This window comes from Gallinula chloropus (assembly GCF_964237585.1).
Source record: "Gallinula chloropus genome assembly, chromosome: 5".
Classification (NCBI taxonomy): domain Eukaryota; kingdom Metazoa; phylum Chordata; class Aves; order Gruiformes; family Rallidae; genus Gallinula; species Gallinula chloropus.
The window spans coordinates 12,380,708-12,395,932 of record NC_140090.1 but is presented as its reverse complement, the minus strand read 5'-3'; the positions used below and the strand labels follow the sequence as shown (position 1 = coordinate 12,395,932).

The 15,225-nt window shown below is 43.1% G+C and overlaps 1 protein-coding gene across 1 annotated transcript in view; it reads right to left on the bottom strand.

Moving 5' to 3' along the window:
* Window positions 1–15,225, bottom strand: part of SEMA5B (semaphorin 5B) — a gene marked incomplete at both ends in the record, with an annotated part of 131,504 nt that continues 116,279 nt past the window's right edge. The window contains one exon of the mRNA XM_084265328.1: window positions 1–156. Within this exon, the coding sequence (XP_084121454.1) occupies window positions 1–156 (156 nt within the window). The remainder of the gene's footprint in view (window positions 157–15,225) is intronic.

Here is a 15,225-nt window from a genome sequence, read left to right as displayed (position 1 = left end):
TCAGCTGTTGGTAAAGGTCCTTCCAGGGGAGGCCTCGGGCCTGTAGTCATATTTATTCAGTGTACTGGGATAATAGGTTGTCGTGTACACATTGGTTTGCTGCAAGGGGTAGAAGTTGGTCCTGTCATCCGGTATCAAATTGTTCTTGTTAAGTGTCTGTAAAAGAGAAGAGGAAATGACAGGTGTAGCACTGGTGTGACATAATTCCTCTCATCTACCTGCAGACACCTCCCTCTCACCTGCCTTCTCCTTCATGGTCTCTGTTGCAGCCACCACCACCTTCCCTCCGACTGGGAGAGTAAGACGGTGCATCGCACTCGCTATGGGGCTCATCTGCGGGGACCACAGCTCCTGCCAGGTCTCCTGTGGTGGACCTGTGCTCAGCTACTGCTAGGGCCATAGCTCAGGGCCTTCTCCAGGGACCTGGAGTCTCCTGGTAGATGGCATGTTGTCTAAGCACCGTTGTCACACAAAACCATGCTGGGCCTACACAGAACTCAGTGATTAATGGCAGCACTCAATCTAATCTCTTCCAAATGCTCGTGTTCCAGCCTGAGCTCCCTCTCAAGCCAGTTGGCCAAAGGGCAGCTTTTTCTCTTTGGAAGAGCAGGTGTGCATTTACCTGATCTCCATCTCCATTGGTAGATATCCAGGTTTGGACCCCCCGATATTAAGTGTGTCACTTCTGTAAGCTACAGTATAAGTAACAAATCATGGTCACTTTTGGAAAAACTAAAAGGATTTTTCAAAAATTAACAACCACGTAACAATCGTTGGCAAAAACAACACGAAAAAATGAGAACGACAAATGCCCTTTTTAACCATAAAAAATTTAGAAAGATGCTTTTTCTCCCTCCCCTTCCCCCCTTCTTTGCTTTTTGCAAGAATTGCTATTACTCTTCCCACCAGCAAGCACATGTCCCCCTCCCCCAGATGAAAGCCCATTGCTGTGCCAGCCGTTACCTATGCACAGGATATCCTGGTCTGAGGAGACACAATAATTTTATGAAGCTTTCTCCTTTATCTTTACAGTCACCTAATTTCTGTGAATTTGGCTGAGGAACATTTATGACAGGGTTGGGTTATTTTCAACTACCCCCTGATTTAAATTTCTTATATGTAGCTCTGGCCTATGTTGCTCCTACACATATCTTTAATGGTTGTCATGCAGGGAACTCACACCTGCAATCTGGGACTCAACACTAGGTGTGCTGGCTACAGCATCCTCATGGTCAGGGCACAGCACCTTTAAAGATGGTATTAGCAGCTCTCCTGTCTAGAGCAGAGAGATGGAGAGGTCTAATCATGGTTGTTCTGCCACAAACTGCTGCTCCTGAGGGAACCACTTCCCCTCAGTCCCCCCTTCAGACAAACAGATCATAACCAACCCAGATAAGGGCCACAGGAAAATCAATTGACCAGTGCTGATGCCCATGAATTACCCAGCTCCATCAGCTTTACTTGACTTATCCAACTTCAGTCACCTAACTTCAGTCATCAGGGCTCCACTGGCAAGGTCAGGAGAAGTTTCCTTTCTGCATGAAGGCAGGTGCAGATGGAAATTGCCTTCTGGGGGAGCACCTGTTCCCCCCAAGCCCTGGCAGTGGTGGGGCAACCTGACAATGATCTAAGCTTGAAGAGAGCCACACAGGCAGTATTTGTCTCCCAATTTCTTTGTATATGAGTAAATTTACTGTATGGGGAGCGGGAGAGGAGGAGGAAGAAAAGAATATGCTTTCTCCTAATCCAATGGCAGACTGACAGCTACAGCTACCCTGGGAGCTGTGGCTCCCAATTTCATACAAGACATTAGGAGGAAAAGCTTTCCTCTGGTAAAAGTACCCTGGCAAAGATGTTCCCCAAATGCTAAGCTAGCAAATAACTTCTTTTGAAATAAGCACTACCTGAAACACCTCATACATGAAAACCAGAGGAGATCCAGCCTCCTACCGGTCTGACTGTGATCTCTCTCTGCCTGGACTCTCTAAAACAAGCTCACAGCACGTCACTTGTAGGAACCAAGGAGAGAATTTGTATAGGCATGCTCAAAGTAACAAATATTTCCAAGGAATGAGAATTTGTGCCCTTCGATATGGAAGGAAGAAAAGAAATGTCATGCTTTGCTCCCAGTCACCCCAAGAAATATTAAAACAGTGTGGGTGTCAGACTGCTGCTTTGTACTGGAGCCTGGGAAACCAGAAAGCCAGGCTGAGTCCTGTGCTACTTGCTATGCTCCCTTGGGAAATCCAATTAACTGCTCTCTGCTTTGGTTTCTTCTGACCCAGATTGATAAAAACAATTGAGATGCCCAGTAAAAACAGGCTTTGCTGAGTACTACCACCGAGTATCTGGGGGAACTGCTCACTGGTGAGCAACATGGGTGTTCATACTGGCTGTGCACGATGCTCCCTGGGCTCCATGAAAGCAGTTCAGCATCCAGGTCACTTTTTAGAATCATAGAATCATTTAGGTTGGAAAAGACCTTTAAGATCAAGAACACTCAACCTTGCACTGCCAAGTCCACCACTGAGCCATGTCCCTAAGCACCACATCTACGTGTCTTTTCAATATCTCCAGGGATGGTGACTCAATCGCTTCCATGTGCAGCCTGTTCCAGTGCTTGACAGCCCTTTGGGTGAAGAAATTGTTCCTAATATCCAATCTAAACTTCCCATAGCATGAGTTGATGCCATTTCCTCTTGTCCTGTCACTTGTCTCTTGGGAGAAGAGATCGGCCCCCACCTGGCTACAACTTCCTCTCAGGTAGTTGTAGAGAGAGATAGGGCCTCCTCTCAGCTCCCTTTCTCCAGGATAAACAACCTGTTCCCTCAGCCACTCTTCATAAGACTTGTGCTCTAGACCCTTCACCTTTCAGGATGGTTAAGATTCACAACATGCCAAATTACCACATCTGAAATTCAGTGACATCAAAATCCTAACTTGGGTTGGCTCAGGAGCATGGCTGAGGACAAATACCTCAGGACTTCACTTTTTTGGATTTCAGTTGGAAAATTTGTATGAGTTTCAACATGTCCCACAGTGTTTAAAACTAGCCCCTTACAGCAGACTTAGCATTTAATTAACATGATTTGCATTTTTTTCCCCCTCTCTCCTCTAACTTTCATATAACATTTAATTAGGAAAAAAACCCACAACTGCTCCTTTGCTCTTTTTGGTTTTATTTTTTGATGAAGGGCTTATATCTAAGGGAAATACCTTATGAAAATGGTTTAGCAGAATTTATAATGCAATTAGCTGCAAAGAATTTGTCTCCGGAAACGCTGCGATGGCAGCACGGTCCTAAATCAGCATGATCAATGTGCACAGCCCTAACATTTCCCCACACAAACTTATTGTCTGTCTCATTTTAATAAATAGATTATTAGGTTCCTTGGCACTAGAAATTGGTTGCTATTTTGCAGAAGGGAAATTAGGCAGCAGTGAATTTTAGGGATGTACACATCCATACTCAGGCACGCGCTGCAGCAGAGGTGTGCAGTCACATCTCTCTGGGTGGGCTCCTGTGCTGTTTTGCTCAGCACTGTAACCCCTGCTCTTGTAACCCTGCTCTTGTCCTTCACTGAGGCAGCACAGAGATGGCTGATGACTTTCCATTTGAAAGAGATTCCCCCAATGCTATATGGGTTATGCCAGCAAGGGTCGGAGCCTCCTGACAACTTGAACTCACTGGAGTTGTCATTGTGGGGATGAAAACAGCCTGCTGCAACCATGGCTGTTCCAAATGATATTCACATGTCTCAGTGGGAGAGGCTGAAGATTTGTCACCACCACAGAACTACAGTTGATCAAAAAAGCTAACACAGATCAGACCCTTGCTCACAGCCCAATTCCTACAACTGTCTCTTCACTTTGGTCACCTCTGAGCCAACTCCCCAGTATTACAGAGGCCAAGCAGTGGTTGCTGAAGACAGTGCTCAGTAAGTTCTCCTAGAAGGGACAATCCTTCAGTGCTTTTGCAGGGACTCTGTGACTACAGTAACGAAGCTGACTAAAGCAGCAGGGTGAGCACTAGAGCTCAGGCTGTCCTCAGTAAAGGTTTCAGAGAAGGAAGAAAGATTTTTGCCTTTGCTGCCTGAGTCCTTCTACACTACCATCCTGCACCCTCAGGGAGATGTGTCCGTCAGCTGAGCAGTCACCAGACCTTACTGATGATAATTTTCCCGATATTCAACCTGTACTACCCCCTTCTTGTTGTCTGCTTCCTCCCACATCAAACACCAATGCCTCTCCCTGAATGCAGCTACAACCTCTTAGGACTAGTTGCTGAGTAAGCAGGATCAGAAAAGACCAACATCCTGATCAACATCTATTGCTGAAACACCACTTGATGGAATACCTCTGTGCCACACACACAATGTATTTCAAACATGGAAGGACACATTCCAGGCCCTCATCTTGGTCCCATCCTGCCCTGAGAAGAAAGAAGCTTCTGGTACTTGTGAAAGCATAACATTATCCATAAAAAGTGAGGCCAGACCCTGAGCTAATATGAAAACCTGTGTGATGTGCTTAGAAAAAGTGCTCCATTCAACTAATAACTAGAAACTCAACATGCATCAATGAAATACTTTTATCTGCTTCCTCCCTTCCAGTACGAGCCATGACATCCTGGCATATTTGATATCATTTATCTCTTCTGGTCTGTTCACCACTAACCTCATTTCAAGAACTTGTTAGCAAAAGGTAAGCCACCAGCATGAACTGTCCCAACAAAGTGGATCACTCAAACACAGGCACAACCTCAACTGCCGTCTTTAAAAGACCCTTTATTACATGGCGTTGGTGTATGACTAATGTACACAAACAATTCTCTGACCCAGGAACTCTGCTTTGTCTAGCAGGGGTGTTTTCAGATGGACTAAGAGGAAGATGGTTTTAGGAGAATGTAAAACAGCAGCACCTTTCTCCATTACATGTGATCTGTCAACTAATCAAAAGGTCCTGCCTTTTGCATCTAGGCATCTATGCCAAGTACAACAGAGCCCTGAGTATTTCAATATTTACAGAAACATATAAACAATTTGCTATTGCTCTTGCTGTTGTGTTAGTGATTAGTTAGAAGTGGAAGAGTCTGAGGGGAAAGTTTGCAGATAACCCCCCTTGTGTGCTGTGCTGACACACACTCACAGGCTGTTTCTCCCAAGGTAGAGCCAAGAGTCAGATGTGTTAAACACGACTGCACTGTGCCGCACACATACATTTAATTTGGTTCAGTTTTCTCCAGTGATATTTTTAGCCTAAGTCATCGTTCAGATTTTCCATTTGTTACTTTTTCTCCAGCAATACTTTGCCATTACTCCCCCAAATTTTGCCTCTGCTCCAAACCATTAAGTCATAATCCACTGACCTACTTGCTTACATTCTCCCAGATGTATCAAAACATTTTCCTACGTAACAGTATGGGACTTTCAGAACTACTCTCATCCTACAGCTGCATGTACAAGCTGTATAAACATTTCTTATACACATAAACAGATCTAATGTTTCCACTTTCAATAAACAAGCACGAAAATTTCAAAACAAGAATTAAAAAGGGGATGAGCATCTTCCCACCCCCAATTCAAAGCAATTCCATATAGTTTTCGAAACTCTAAAGTGGAAAAGATGCTTCTAAAAGCATCTGATACAGATATAGAACAAATACCAAAATAAGGGCCATAAAGTAGTTGCCACTGGATGACACGCAATGGTGAGATTTCTTTAATCTTCTCACGCAGAAAGCACTCAGCTTTCTGGACCTCAGCAGTCTCTTTGAGCTCTGGGTCCTCTTTTCTATACTGGGGGTGGTGTGGGGGAAGAGTCAGCAATTTTCTCAAGAGCTTTGTAGGTTAATCTTCACTACGCAGCACTCCAGCCCCCGTGAAGTCAGTGAGCAAAGACAATTTCCCCCAATCTCACAGTTTCTCCTCTGTTTTACTTTCATCGGGTGTAACTTCAATTCCTTCCCCTCCCACCCATGACACTTTCCTCTTTTAAAAGGTAAAAAAGAAGAAAGACAAAGATGCATTGTTGTGCCAGGACTGCCTGCGTTGTTGGACGTTTCCATCTTGCAAGCTTGTCATGTTGAACACTCCAGCATACTACAAAGAAAACCTTCCCCTTTCCTTCATCACAGAGTACAGGCACTAAGGAATCAAGGGAAACAACCCCAATCACTGCTAACCCTGGGCACGCACTGTGGACACAGGCAAAGGTCTAAAATGAGGGTATTGGTAGCAGATGGCAACTTTGTAGTGAACCAGTTCCCAGCAATATCCAAATCAAGCCTATGTGCATCCTGCCTCTGCAGAAACCAGCAACAGAATTCCCACTGAACTCATGATTAGCCCTAAATGAATTAATGTAGCATTTCTAATTTTCCTTGGAACAGCCTCCAACACGCTTCCTGGAGTGACAGTGAGATGGACATTACTTTCCCTCACCCCCCCAGGAAAATGGCAGGATAAGGGAGTTGTGCAATGATGTAAGGAAGCCAAGATCCAACATTTAGCTTCTTTTGTGCTCCTTTTAAGTTGTTTCTTGCAGTGAAATCAGATTGAACAAAATGCTTTTCAATGCACATCAGCTGTTTTCTGGAGCTAGCCGTGCCTTCTTGTTACAGGAAGTTACTCTTTGTGTTCAAGGAATATTAGCCAAATGACTTTGGGTTGTGGAAATATATTCATATTATGAAACATTTCCCACAGCTTGCACATATCTGGAAGTAGAAAGGCAGATATCTCCAAATCATAATTAACAAGCAAATTTGGAAATAATCAGCATAATAATTACATATCAACAGAATAAACCATACAACTAAAATAACCTCTTCTGGCAATAATTGACACCAGGAAAATAAATGACGTCTGGCCCACCCACATGCTCCCTTTCTCCTGATCCACTGGATGCCACAGCATGGTTGTGCTGCTTGGGGTATGCATTACAAATGACCCTGGAAAGACAGAGAGCTGCCAGAAATATCTTATAAGCCCCATGTATTTACTGCAAGCTAAGAGTGATTTTTAAGAACCAATTGATTCTTCTTTCTGATCTTTCTTAAAAATTTGCTTAGTGTCTTACACTGAACAAACTATCTCACCTGATGCTTTTATAAAATCTCTTGAGCTCTGCCTATGCTGAAGTCGAGGGTAGAAGTGGCCAGGGCTTCTGTGTTGAGTTGTTTCTGATGAATACAATAAGGGTGTCTGCAGGATTTACGGTGAAGTGTAGACGTACAGATGAGGAACCTATTTTCTATATAAGAACGTTCTTCCTCTCAAAAAGAGATAAAAAAAAAATCCCACTGGGACACTAAACTTATGATTGCATGTTCTTTTTGGATGGAAGCTTACCATATTTTTAGAGTGGAAATTCTTTGTTCACTGTTATTGGTAAATAAATTAAACAACCCCCAAATGACGGCAGCATCTGTAGATGTGCTTGGGTTGACAATGGAACTAACATTCAATTATAAGAAAATGAATAGCTACAGTTTTCTATAGCTGTTTGAAAATAGCTATTTTATCCTTATACTTGGGAGGGAGTGAGGTTGTATTACTGCTGCTTTAAACTTACAAAAACCTTCAGAGTTGGCAACATAAAGGACCATTGTCAGAAAGATGCTTTGGCACATCTCTGACTTTAAGCACACGAGTAAGACGACAGAAGGAGCTGTATGTAATAGTAAGGCTAACTGAGGTGAGTCTCAGCTTAGAGCTAAATCCAGGTTTAAGCATTTCTCTGAACTGGAAACTGAAGTCCAGGGAGTTGATGGAAATCTTCCCACTGGCAAGTGCAGGTGTCTAGCCTACAGCTTTCTATTTATCCCTGCCTTGCCAGTAATTTGGTGATGGCAACACCCATGATGTGGCGTCCAGACACAAAAAAGGAATTCATATCTGCCCCAAGCTGCTTCCTATTATAGCTGGTGCACAAGGCACATAGCAGACATGATCTCAGCTGTGTGGGAAGGTGTATACTGTCTCCTTGCTGCACTACTATGCTTTGGCGTATGCCCTTCCTGTGTCCCTCACATCTACTACAGTGTTACTACATGGGCTCATGAGTTGAGTTACAGCACCTGCCCTCATGCATACTCTAGTACTCAGACTAACTCATAAGACTAACTCACAAGACATAAACTCTGCCTTCTAAAATGAAGTTTAGTAATCTGCACTGGGTGCAGGTGATCTTCTACAGCAACTGGGCTAGACTGGGCTTCTGCTGATGGTAACCAGTAAGGCCACAGCAGCGGCTGTAGGTCTGCCTAGTGAAGGCAGACCTCATTGCCTCCCTGCAGTTACACCAGAGCAAGCAGCCCCGAGTGTTGAGATGGCCTCAGAGCTGCTTGTGCTGGTGAATTACCAACACAAGACGTGCAGCCCGGTGCCAGCCCACGGTACTACATTTAGACTGAGAATTGCAAAGGTGTAACTGCAGTGGTGAAGGGGAAAAAAAATAAAAGTAGTAAAAAGAGAAATAAAAATAAAAACTGGCCTAATTTGCCATCTGCTAACTCTGTTCAGTCTCTTATAGTGTTATTGCTTTCCAAGCATCTCCCACCCTCTAAATAGCTGCTTTTTGATTATTTTTCTCAAGATTGCTTTGTTTTCTCCCCATGCTGCATCTCACCTTGTTATTTCCTCTCTACATTTATAATCTCCCCAGGTCATTTTCCATTATTTCTATAGCAATGGCTGTTTTTTTGACACACCTCCCAATTTAATATCTTCCGCTACTTTAATTAACACACCGACTGCACCCTCTCCAAGCTCATTAATGAAGTATTAAATAAAGCCAAACCTTGCATTACTGCTTGCAGTGCCCCACAAAACTCCTCCCCATAGCCCCGTATGTTCCCATTAACGATTGCCTGATGTTCACAGTCCATTAGCCAGGTTTCAATCTCTGCAGCAGCAGTCCCATCCAAGCCTATTTCTACTTACACGTCACAATGTAATTTAAGACACCAATATCATCCTCTCTTCTTCAGGTGTATGGACCAGTGAAGCTACATTTTTAACCAGAGGAGAATGTGCCCTTATGCAGCTCACTCTTGCGCTTTCCCTTCATCCTCCAATGCTGAAACTGTGCAAAAAGTGATTGTGTTTGATTTCTTCCTGCTCAGCATTAGGTCCAGGCTCAGTTGTCAATTCATCCCTTTCATTTCATCAGGGTACGCGACATGTTGCCTCTCAGATATTAATTCAGATGTGCCTGCATATTAACACTGACACGGATTTGTTTCAATGAGCTTCTGCTGCTGTAACTGAAAGCAGAGTCGAGTCAATCCCATTTGTTTCTCCTGGTTTCACTCTGTATTGTGGCCCCAACTCTGCCAAATTTTAAAGACCAAGAGGGATTTAACACCCCATCGATACACTTTGTTGGATGGGGAAGGTCCAGCCATACTCTATCTGTGGCCTATAGGATTACAGATCATTTCTCTTACCCCAAACCCAACTGGCGTTTCTCCCATAGACTTACTTGTGTGCCTTCCATGCATTGGACTTTGGTAGCTTAACAGTGACTCAATTAGCTGGGAGGAATTTGGCCTGCTTTCTTCAAACACTTTTCTATTACCTTGGCATTTTGTGGCACTGGGGGTTTGCCCAAGATCCATGATATTTATAAAGGTAATTGGAGTTGTTCATTAGCTGGTTCTCACAGACTCTGGGATATGTTCCATCTAGATTCCTTCATCCGCAGATCATCAGTTCTTTCCTTTATTCACATGCTTTGTGCCAAGTCTCAGGATGATGTTAGAGCTGACTTAATGAGGATTCCCCCAGCTATAGGGGAATGCAGGCAGAACTGCTCCTGCTTACCCTGCGCCAAACCGATTGTGTGTGTATAAACAGTGCACTGAGGAAAGGTAGCAATGGATGTAGCCTTGCTGCAGCCCATGCAGCCTGTGTGGTGGCAGCAGACAGGGCATCCTGAGCAGCCCTGAGTTCACAAATCCTCTTAGGACAGGCAGGTTGTGGTTCAGGGCAGGCAGCTCAAGTATTTCAGCTATCCTCTCTCTGAGCTGCCAAACACATTCTGGCTATTGAGTTCTGAATACTGGTACAGTTATCTTTATTTTGCATGCATGTAGTAAGATTCCTTCATAATTCTAATTAAAAATCCATTACTTTCTAGTGGAGCAATTCCAGATGTGAGGCAGCTCCCCTCCAACTGTACTGCAAAGGTTGTATGTTTTCTGGTATTTATGGTTTGCCTACTATGCTCTCCCTTTCCTTTAGCTCCTTGCCTCTTTTGTGGCTCCCTTTAAACTCTTCCACAAACACATAATTAATTCCTCCTGCACATCTCGGGGGATGCACCGAGGATTTCCCCACTCAGCTTATGCGCATAACACTGCCAACCAGAGCTGCGTGGAGACAACGAGTGAAGAACCACTTCAAGTACCTGTACCAAGGGAGAACCATTAACTTCTAGCAAATGAGGAGGGTATATTTGAAATATCCCTCTTCTGACCAGTAGAGGGAAGTCATGTAAATACACAGCAGTCAGTCCAGCGCGGTTTTATTACTCCCATTCCTGCAGTTCTTCATTTAATTCTCCTTTTCCCAGCACAGGCGGGTGGGTGGGAGCAATGTCAACCCCACAGAAATTAGGAAAGGCAAAAGTTGCAAGAAAAAGGTAATATTAATTATTAGATCAATTAGTGTGGCTGGAAAAAATCATATAAACTTTTCAATACATCAGGTCTGAAACAGCAACTGACATGTAAAAACCTACCAGCTTTTTCCAGCTATACTCATTGATCTAATTAAAAACAAATCAAAGCAAAACTTGTCTGTCTATAAAGGTGGCTTGATTGCATCCACAGATTATCACAGCTGCAGTAATACAACCCCAAAGTGTCAGCATCCACGATCACTAGTCTGGCCTGTAAGAAGGCAGAGCATGGACCAAAAATCTGACCTGGCTGATGCCAAACCACAAAAGGAGGAGGAGCTAAGGCTGAGTCAACAAATACTTGACAGGATGAACCCCAGTGTGACTTAAAACTTCTCAAGATGCCTTAAAGAGGAAAACAAAGAGTCATCCCAAATGCTGGACTCTCAAAACGGTGGGGGAAGAGGAACAATATGGATCCCCACCCCACAGGGAGCAGCAACAGCCCTGCAAAGTAATGAAGGGTTTGCATGAGAAGGAGGTGCAGTGGGGACCAGTTTCCACTGGGGGACCGTTGTGAGCAGCTGCTTAGCATCCCAGAGGGAGCAGGAGCAAGGAAACACTCAGATCCGAATTGGCAGTTTCCCCTACTCTTAAATAACCTATTTATGAGAGGGAGATACCTGTGACTTGCACACAGCAACCTGCTGAGCCAATGCTGTCATGGGGTGAGGACATCTCCATGAGATGCAATCTACAGGCACGATCATCCTAGGACAGCCACACCTCCAGGCATGCTTGACTGCTCCATTTGACCCGACCCAATGGTATAAAGGGGAGAAGAGACACTAATAGATTTTGACTGAGACGCACCACTTAATCCTTTTTTCCCCATCAGTAAGCTCTCTTGCTTTCCCTTCCTAGCAGGCATTATGTAAATCGAGAGTCCCCTGAAGTGATATTTGCAACTGCAGGATCATACAAGAAAGGGCACAATGCTGCTTTGCCAATACAACCCCCTGCCCCTGCTATTCTTTTTCAAATAATACTATACAGATGGTAAGTACTAAAAATATGTACTCTGCCATTCAAGCACTTAATGTTCTTAAATGCCACTTTGTTCAGAGGAAATAGTCTTTGTTAAACATGAAATTCACTGGGAACAAAATTTATGTTTCAATCCGATTTACTGTATATATATATATATATTTATATATGTATGTATTTATTTTTTTCCAGCTGATTACATCAGCTAAACCTCTCTCTAAAATGCCATGCAGCTAAGGCAAATACTTAAGGGAGGCTGTTGGAACTTACTGACGATGTTGGGTATCATCAACCGCTGGCTTATGTCTGAACTTTACAGCTACTTCCTGGGGTTTGACTGATCCACAGTGAAAGGGTCACCAGGAAAAGAAGAAGGTTTATATGGCAGTGCTATCAGTGTGTGTGCTGTGATCACTGCAAATAAATGGGTTCGCCAATTTTAGTCGAAGTAGCAACATATCAAATTAAGCGATAGGACACTGAAGCCCTAAGTTTTCCATGGCAGAGAGAAACAAACATCCTCAGAGACCAAGGCTGACTTAGACAAACATCTCCCTAGGGCACCTGACAGTAGTTCAAGCTCATTTAAACTTAAATCACTGGCTGTGTCCCTGCTATAAAAAAAGAAAAGGTGTGATTTTCAGCAGCAATGGAAATGACCATCACCAAAAGAGACATTTAAAATCCACACAGGGATCCAGTTTCCTATATCCTGAGCTTTATTTCCTTTTGCAGTGCTGAAAGCCACACCGAATACCCAGCCTGTTCTTTTATTCAGAAAGATGCTTCTTCCAAAGGCAGAAATGGCTTCTGTCTCATTATCCTCCACCTGGGTATTTATTGTAATGAATTTTTTGGGATTAGTAAGAAAGTGTGGATCACAAAGATCCCTTTGCCCTTTGCAGGGGGTGTCTGCTCTGAACTGTTACTTGATCTGCAACAGTATTGTTCTCACTTTATGAAAAAATATTCATTGTAGCTTCTAGTTTATAGAGAGTGACAAGTGACCTACTGACTATTCCCCCCATTTTCTGGTAGCTGCATTTATATTTGCTGTATAATTTTGGGCAAGTGTGGGACTCTTGGTCCTACTCTGGTTTCCTCCTCAGGTATCAAGTGATACATCGAGTATTCAGTTTCCCCCTTTTATTGCCATATCCTTCAATATCACTCAGTTCTAACCTCATCCTCCCCCACTATAAATTTGCTCACTGACATATAAATGACTGTTTCGCTTGAGCACAACTTCACTGTTTGGCTCTTGGCTTCTACAAGAGCAGAGGTGACTGATGCCCAGAGCAGATGCAGTGCTCAGATGCTTCCTTAGCATATTTAAGGCATCAGTACAGAAAGAGTTTGCCTGCATGACTCATGGCTAAAACTGTGTTTAAGGAAGGAAGGACAGAGGGAGGTCTGTCCAGCACAATCAAGAAGAAAATCTGCAGAATCATCACCATAACCATCCTGCAAACTTACGTTTCTCACTAGTCCCATCTGGCCTGATTCAAAGGCCATCGGATTTTGGATTTGGACCAATCTGCAGATGCCTTCGCCTGTCCAAATCCCATGTAGAATAAAAAGTTGGCTCTCTTTACTGGCAGAGAATTTAGCAATAGGAAGAAGTTCAGTCCAAACCCTTTCTCCATGCGTGGCTGTTCCAAGAGCTCCTAATTCACCAGGGCTCAACCTTGACCCTACATCCTCCCGCTTCTCCTGCAGCATCATTTGGGTTTCAATCATCATCCCAGTAATAAGCAACTCACATGTGTAAGTCACTGAGCAGCTGGAGCAAGATGTTAAAAAAGAGGATCCCCTCTTTGCTTTGATAGCCAGTTATTAACTAATTGGCGTGGCAGTACTGGGAAGGTTGTAGGTGGTTCTGTAACCCATCATGCCAAAATGTGAAAAGCAGATAATTTTTATTTCATTATGCTCTTGTTCTGCACAGTCTTCAATATTGTCAGAGTGCTGTATGAACTTTAACCAATTAATGAAACATGAACTGCTTATTAGGTGACCCAAAAGGTCTCTCCCCTACGATCTATGAATAACAAATCAAAATCAACATGCTGCTGGTAAATGCATATGCATGAAATCTTTTAAGACATCATGGCTAAAATAGCTAATAATAAACCTCACAGCATTCTGGAGAGCACAAAGCAGGAAGGGAAAAGAAGCCAGCAAAAGTAAAACACTCTTCTGCAAATCACTGCCTAGGCAAGTTAGCATCAGCTAAATGATCAATAGGTCACCATTACGTATGATATTTACATCTGATCTGCATTACTGCATTGCTGTGCTGAAATGTCCAACAAGGCTTGTATCAGCTAGCACTTCCTTCATTAAATTCTGCCTTCACATAAAATGCACCTTGATTTATGAGTTTGCATTCAGGGCTGTACATTTAAATGTAACACTGCCAAACTTTCTACTGCATTCACCTGCTGGTTGGAGAGCACAGATATTTCAAGAAGAAAACAAACTAAAGATGGTTACAGAAGGCTTATTATTATCAAAGAATGGAAAATAATAGACTTGTGCATATGCTCAGCCTTCTGCTACCATCAAGTCACTGTGTATTCTCACTTTCTGTTACTGAAAAGTAGTCTACACACCATGTATTTCCTTAATTTTGGATTTATTAACTCTTTCACACACACACAAGCCTCCAATGACTCTTTTCCTTTCATCACCTATAAAACGTTGGGGGCAATTTTCTTGGTATCCACTGAATAGAAATTTACTTGGGTTTAAAATCTGGAATTTCAGGTGGTTTCACTTGCTTTCATACACATACATTTTAAATTCAGATGGGCCCATATCCAAGCTCAGTCCAACCCTCATTTTCCAGAAGGTGAATTTTAGCTCCTCCATCATTTGAATGTTAATTGTGCAGCATCACAATAAAACCACACATGCTCCTTGAAGGCATGAAAAACTCCCTCCTGACCCTTAGAAAAATCTGCCAGTTATTCCTAAATACAAAGCTGGCTAATAACAAGTTCTGTAAGTAATTACACAGCACAGAGCACACAGAGCCTTCCTCTTACTGCACTAACTCTATATTCTTCAAGTGAACACTGAGGAGTGGCAAATTCGTAGTATTAAATGAGACATTTTCAGGCAAGAGTTTGAGAGAAGAACAACAACAGAGAAGATGAACATGAGGAAATTTTCAACAGGAATAGAGAAAAGGGGCTTCACTTGATAAACAGATTTTACCCTTTCTGTAAATCTCTTTGCCTCATTCACCATGCTGAAAGAGTATGACTTCGAGTTCTTCTTAGCAAGTAGCCCCTTGCTCCTAAACATTTAGTTTTGGTCTGTCAAATGACTGTAGATTTATGCACTTGAACTCTTTCACTTCCTAACATTCTATAAATAAGCCCCATCTGGTCTATCTCTGCTCATGTCCAAGTCCCTTCTCCCCCCAGCCTAACTCACACAGTCCCAGTTAGCTAATGCCTTCCTTTAAATAAACTAGACTTTTCAAAATTTGATCTAATGCCTAGGCTCTTTATGTCCCTCAAAAGAAGACTCTAACAGCTGCTC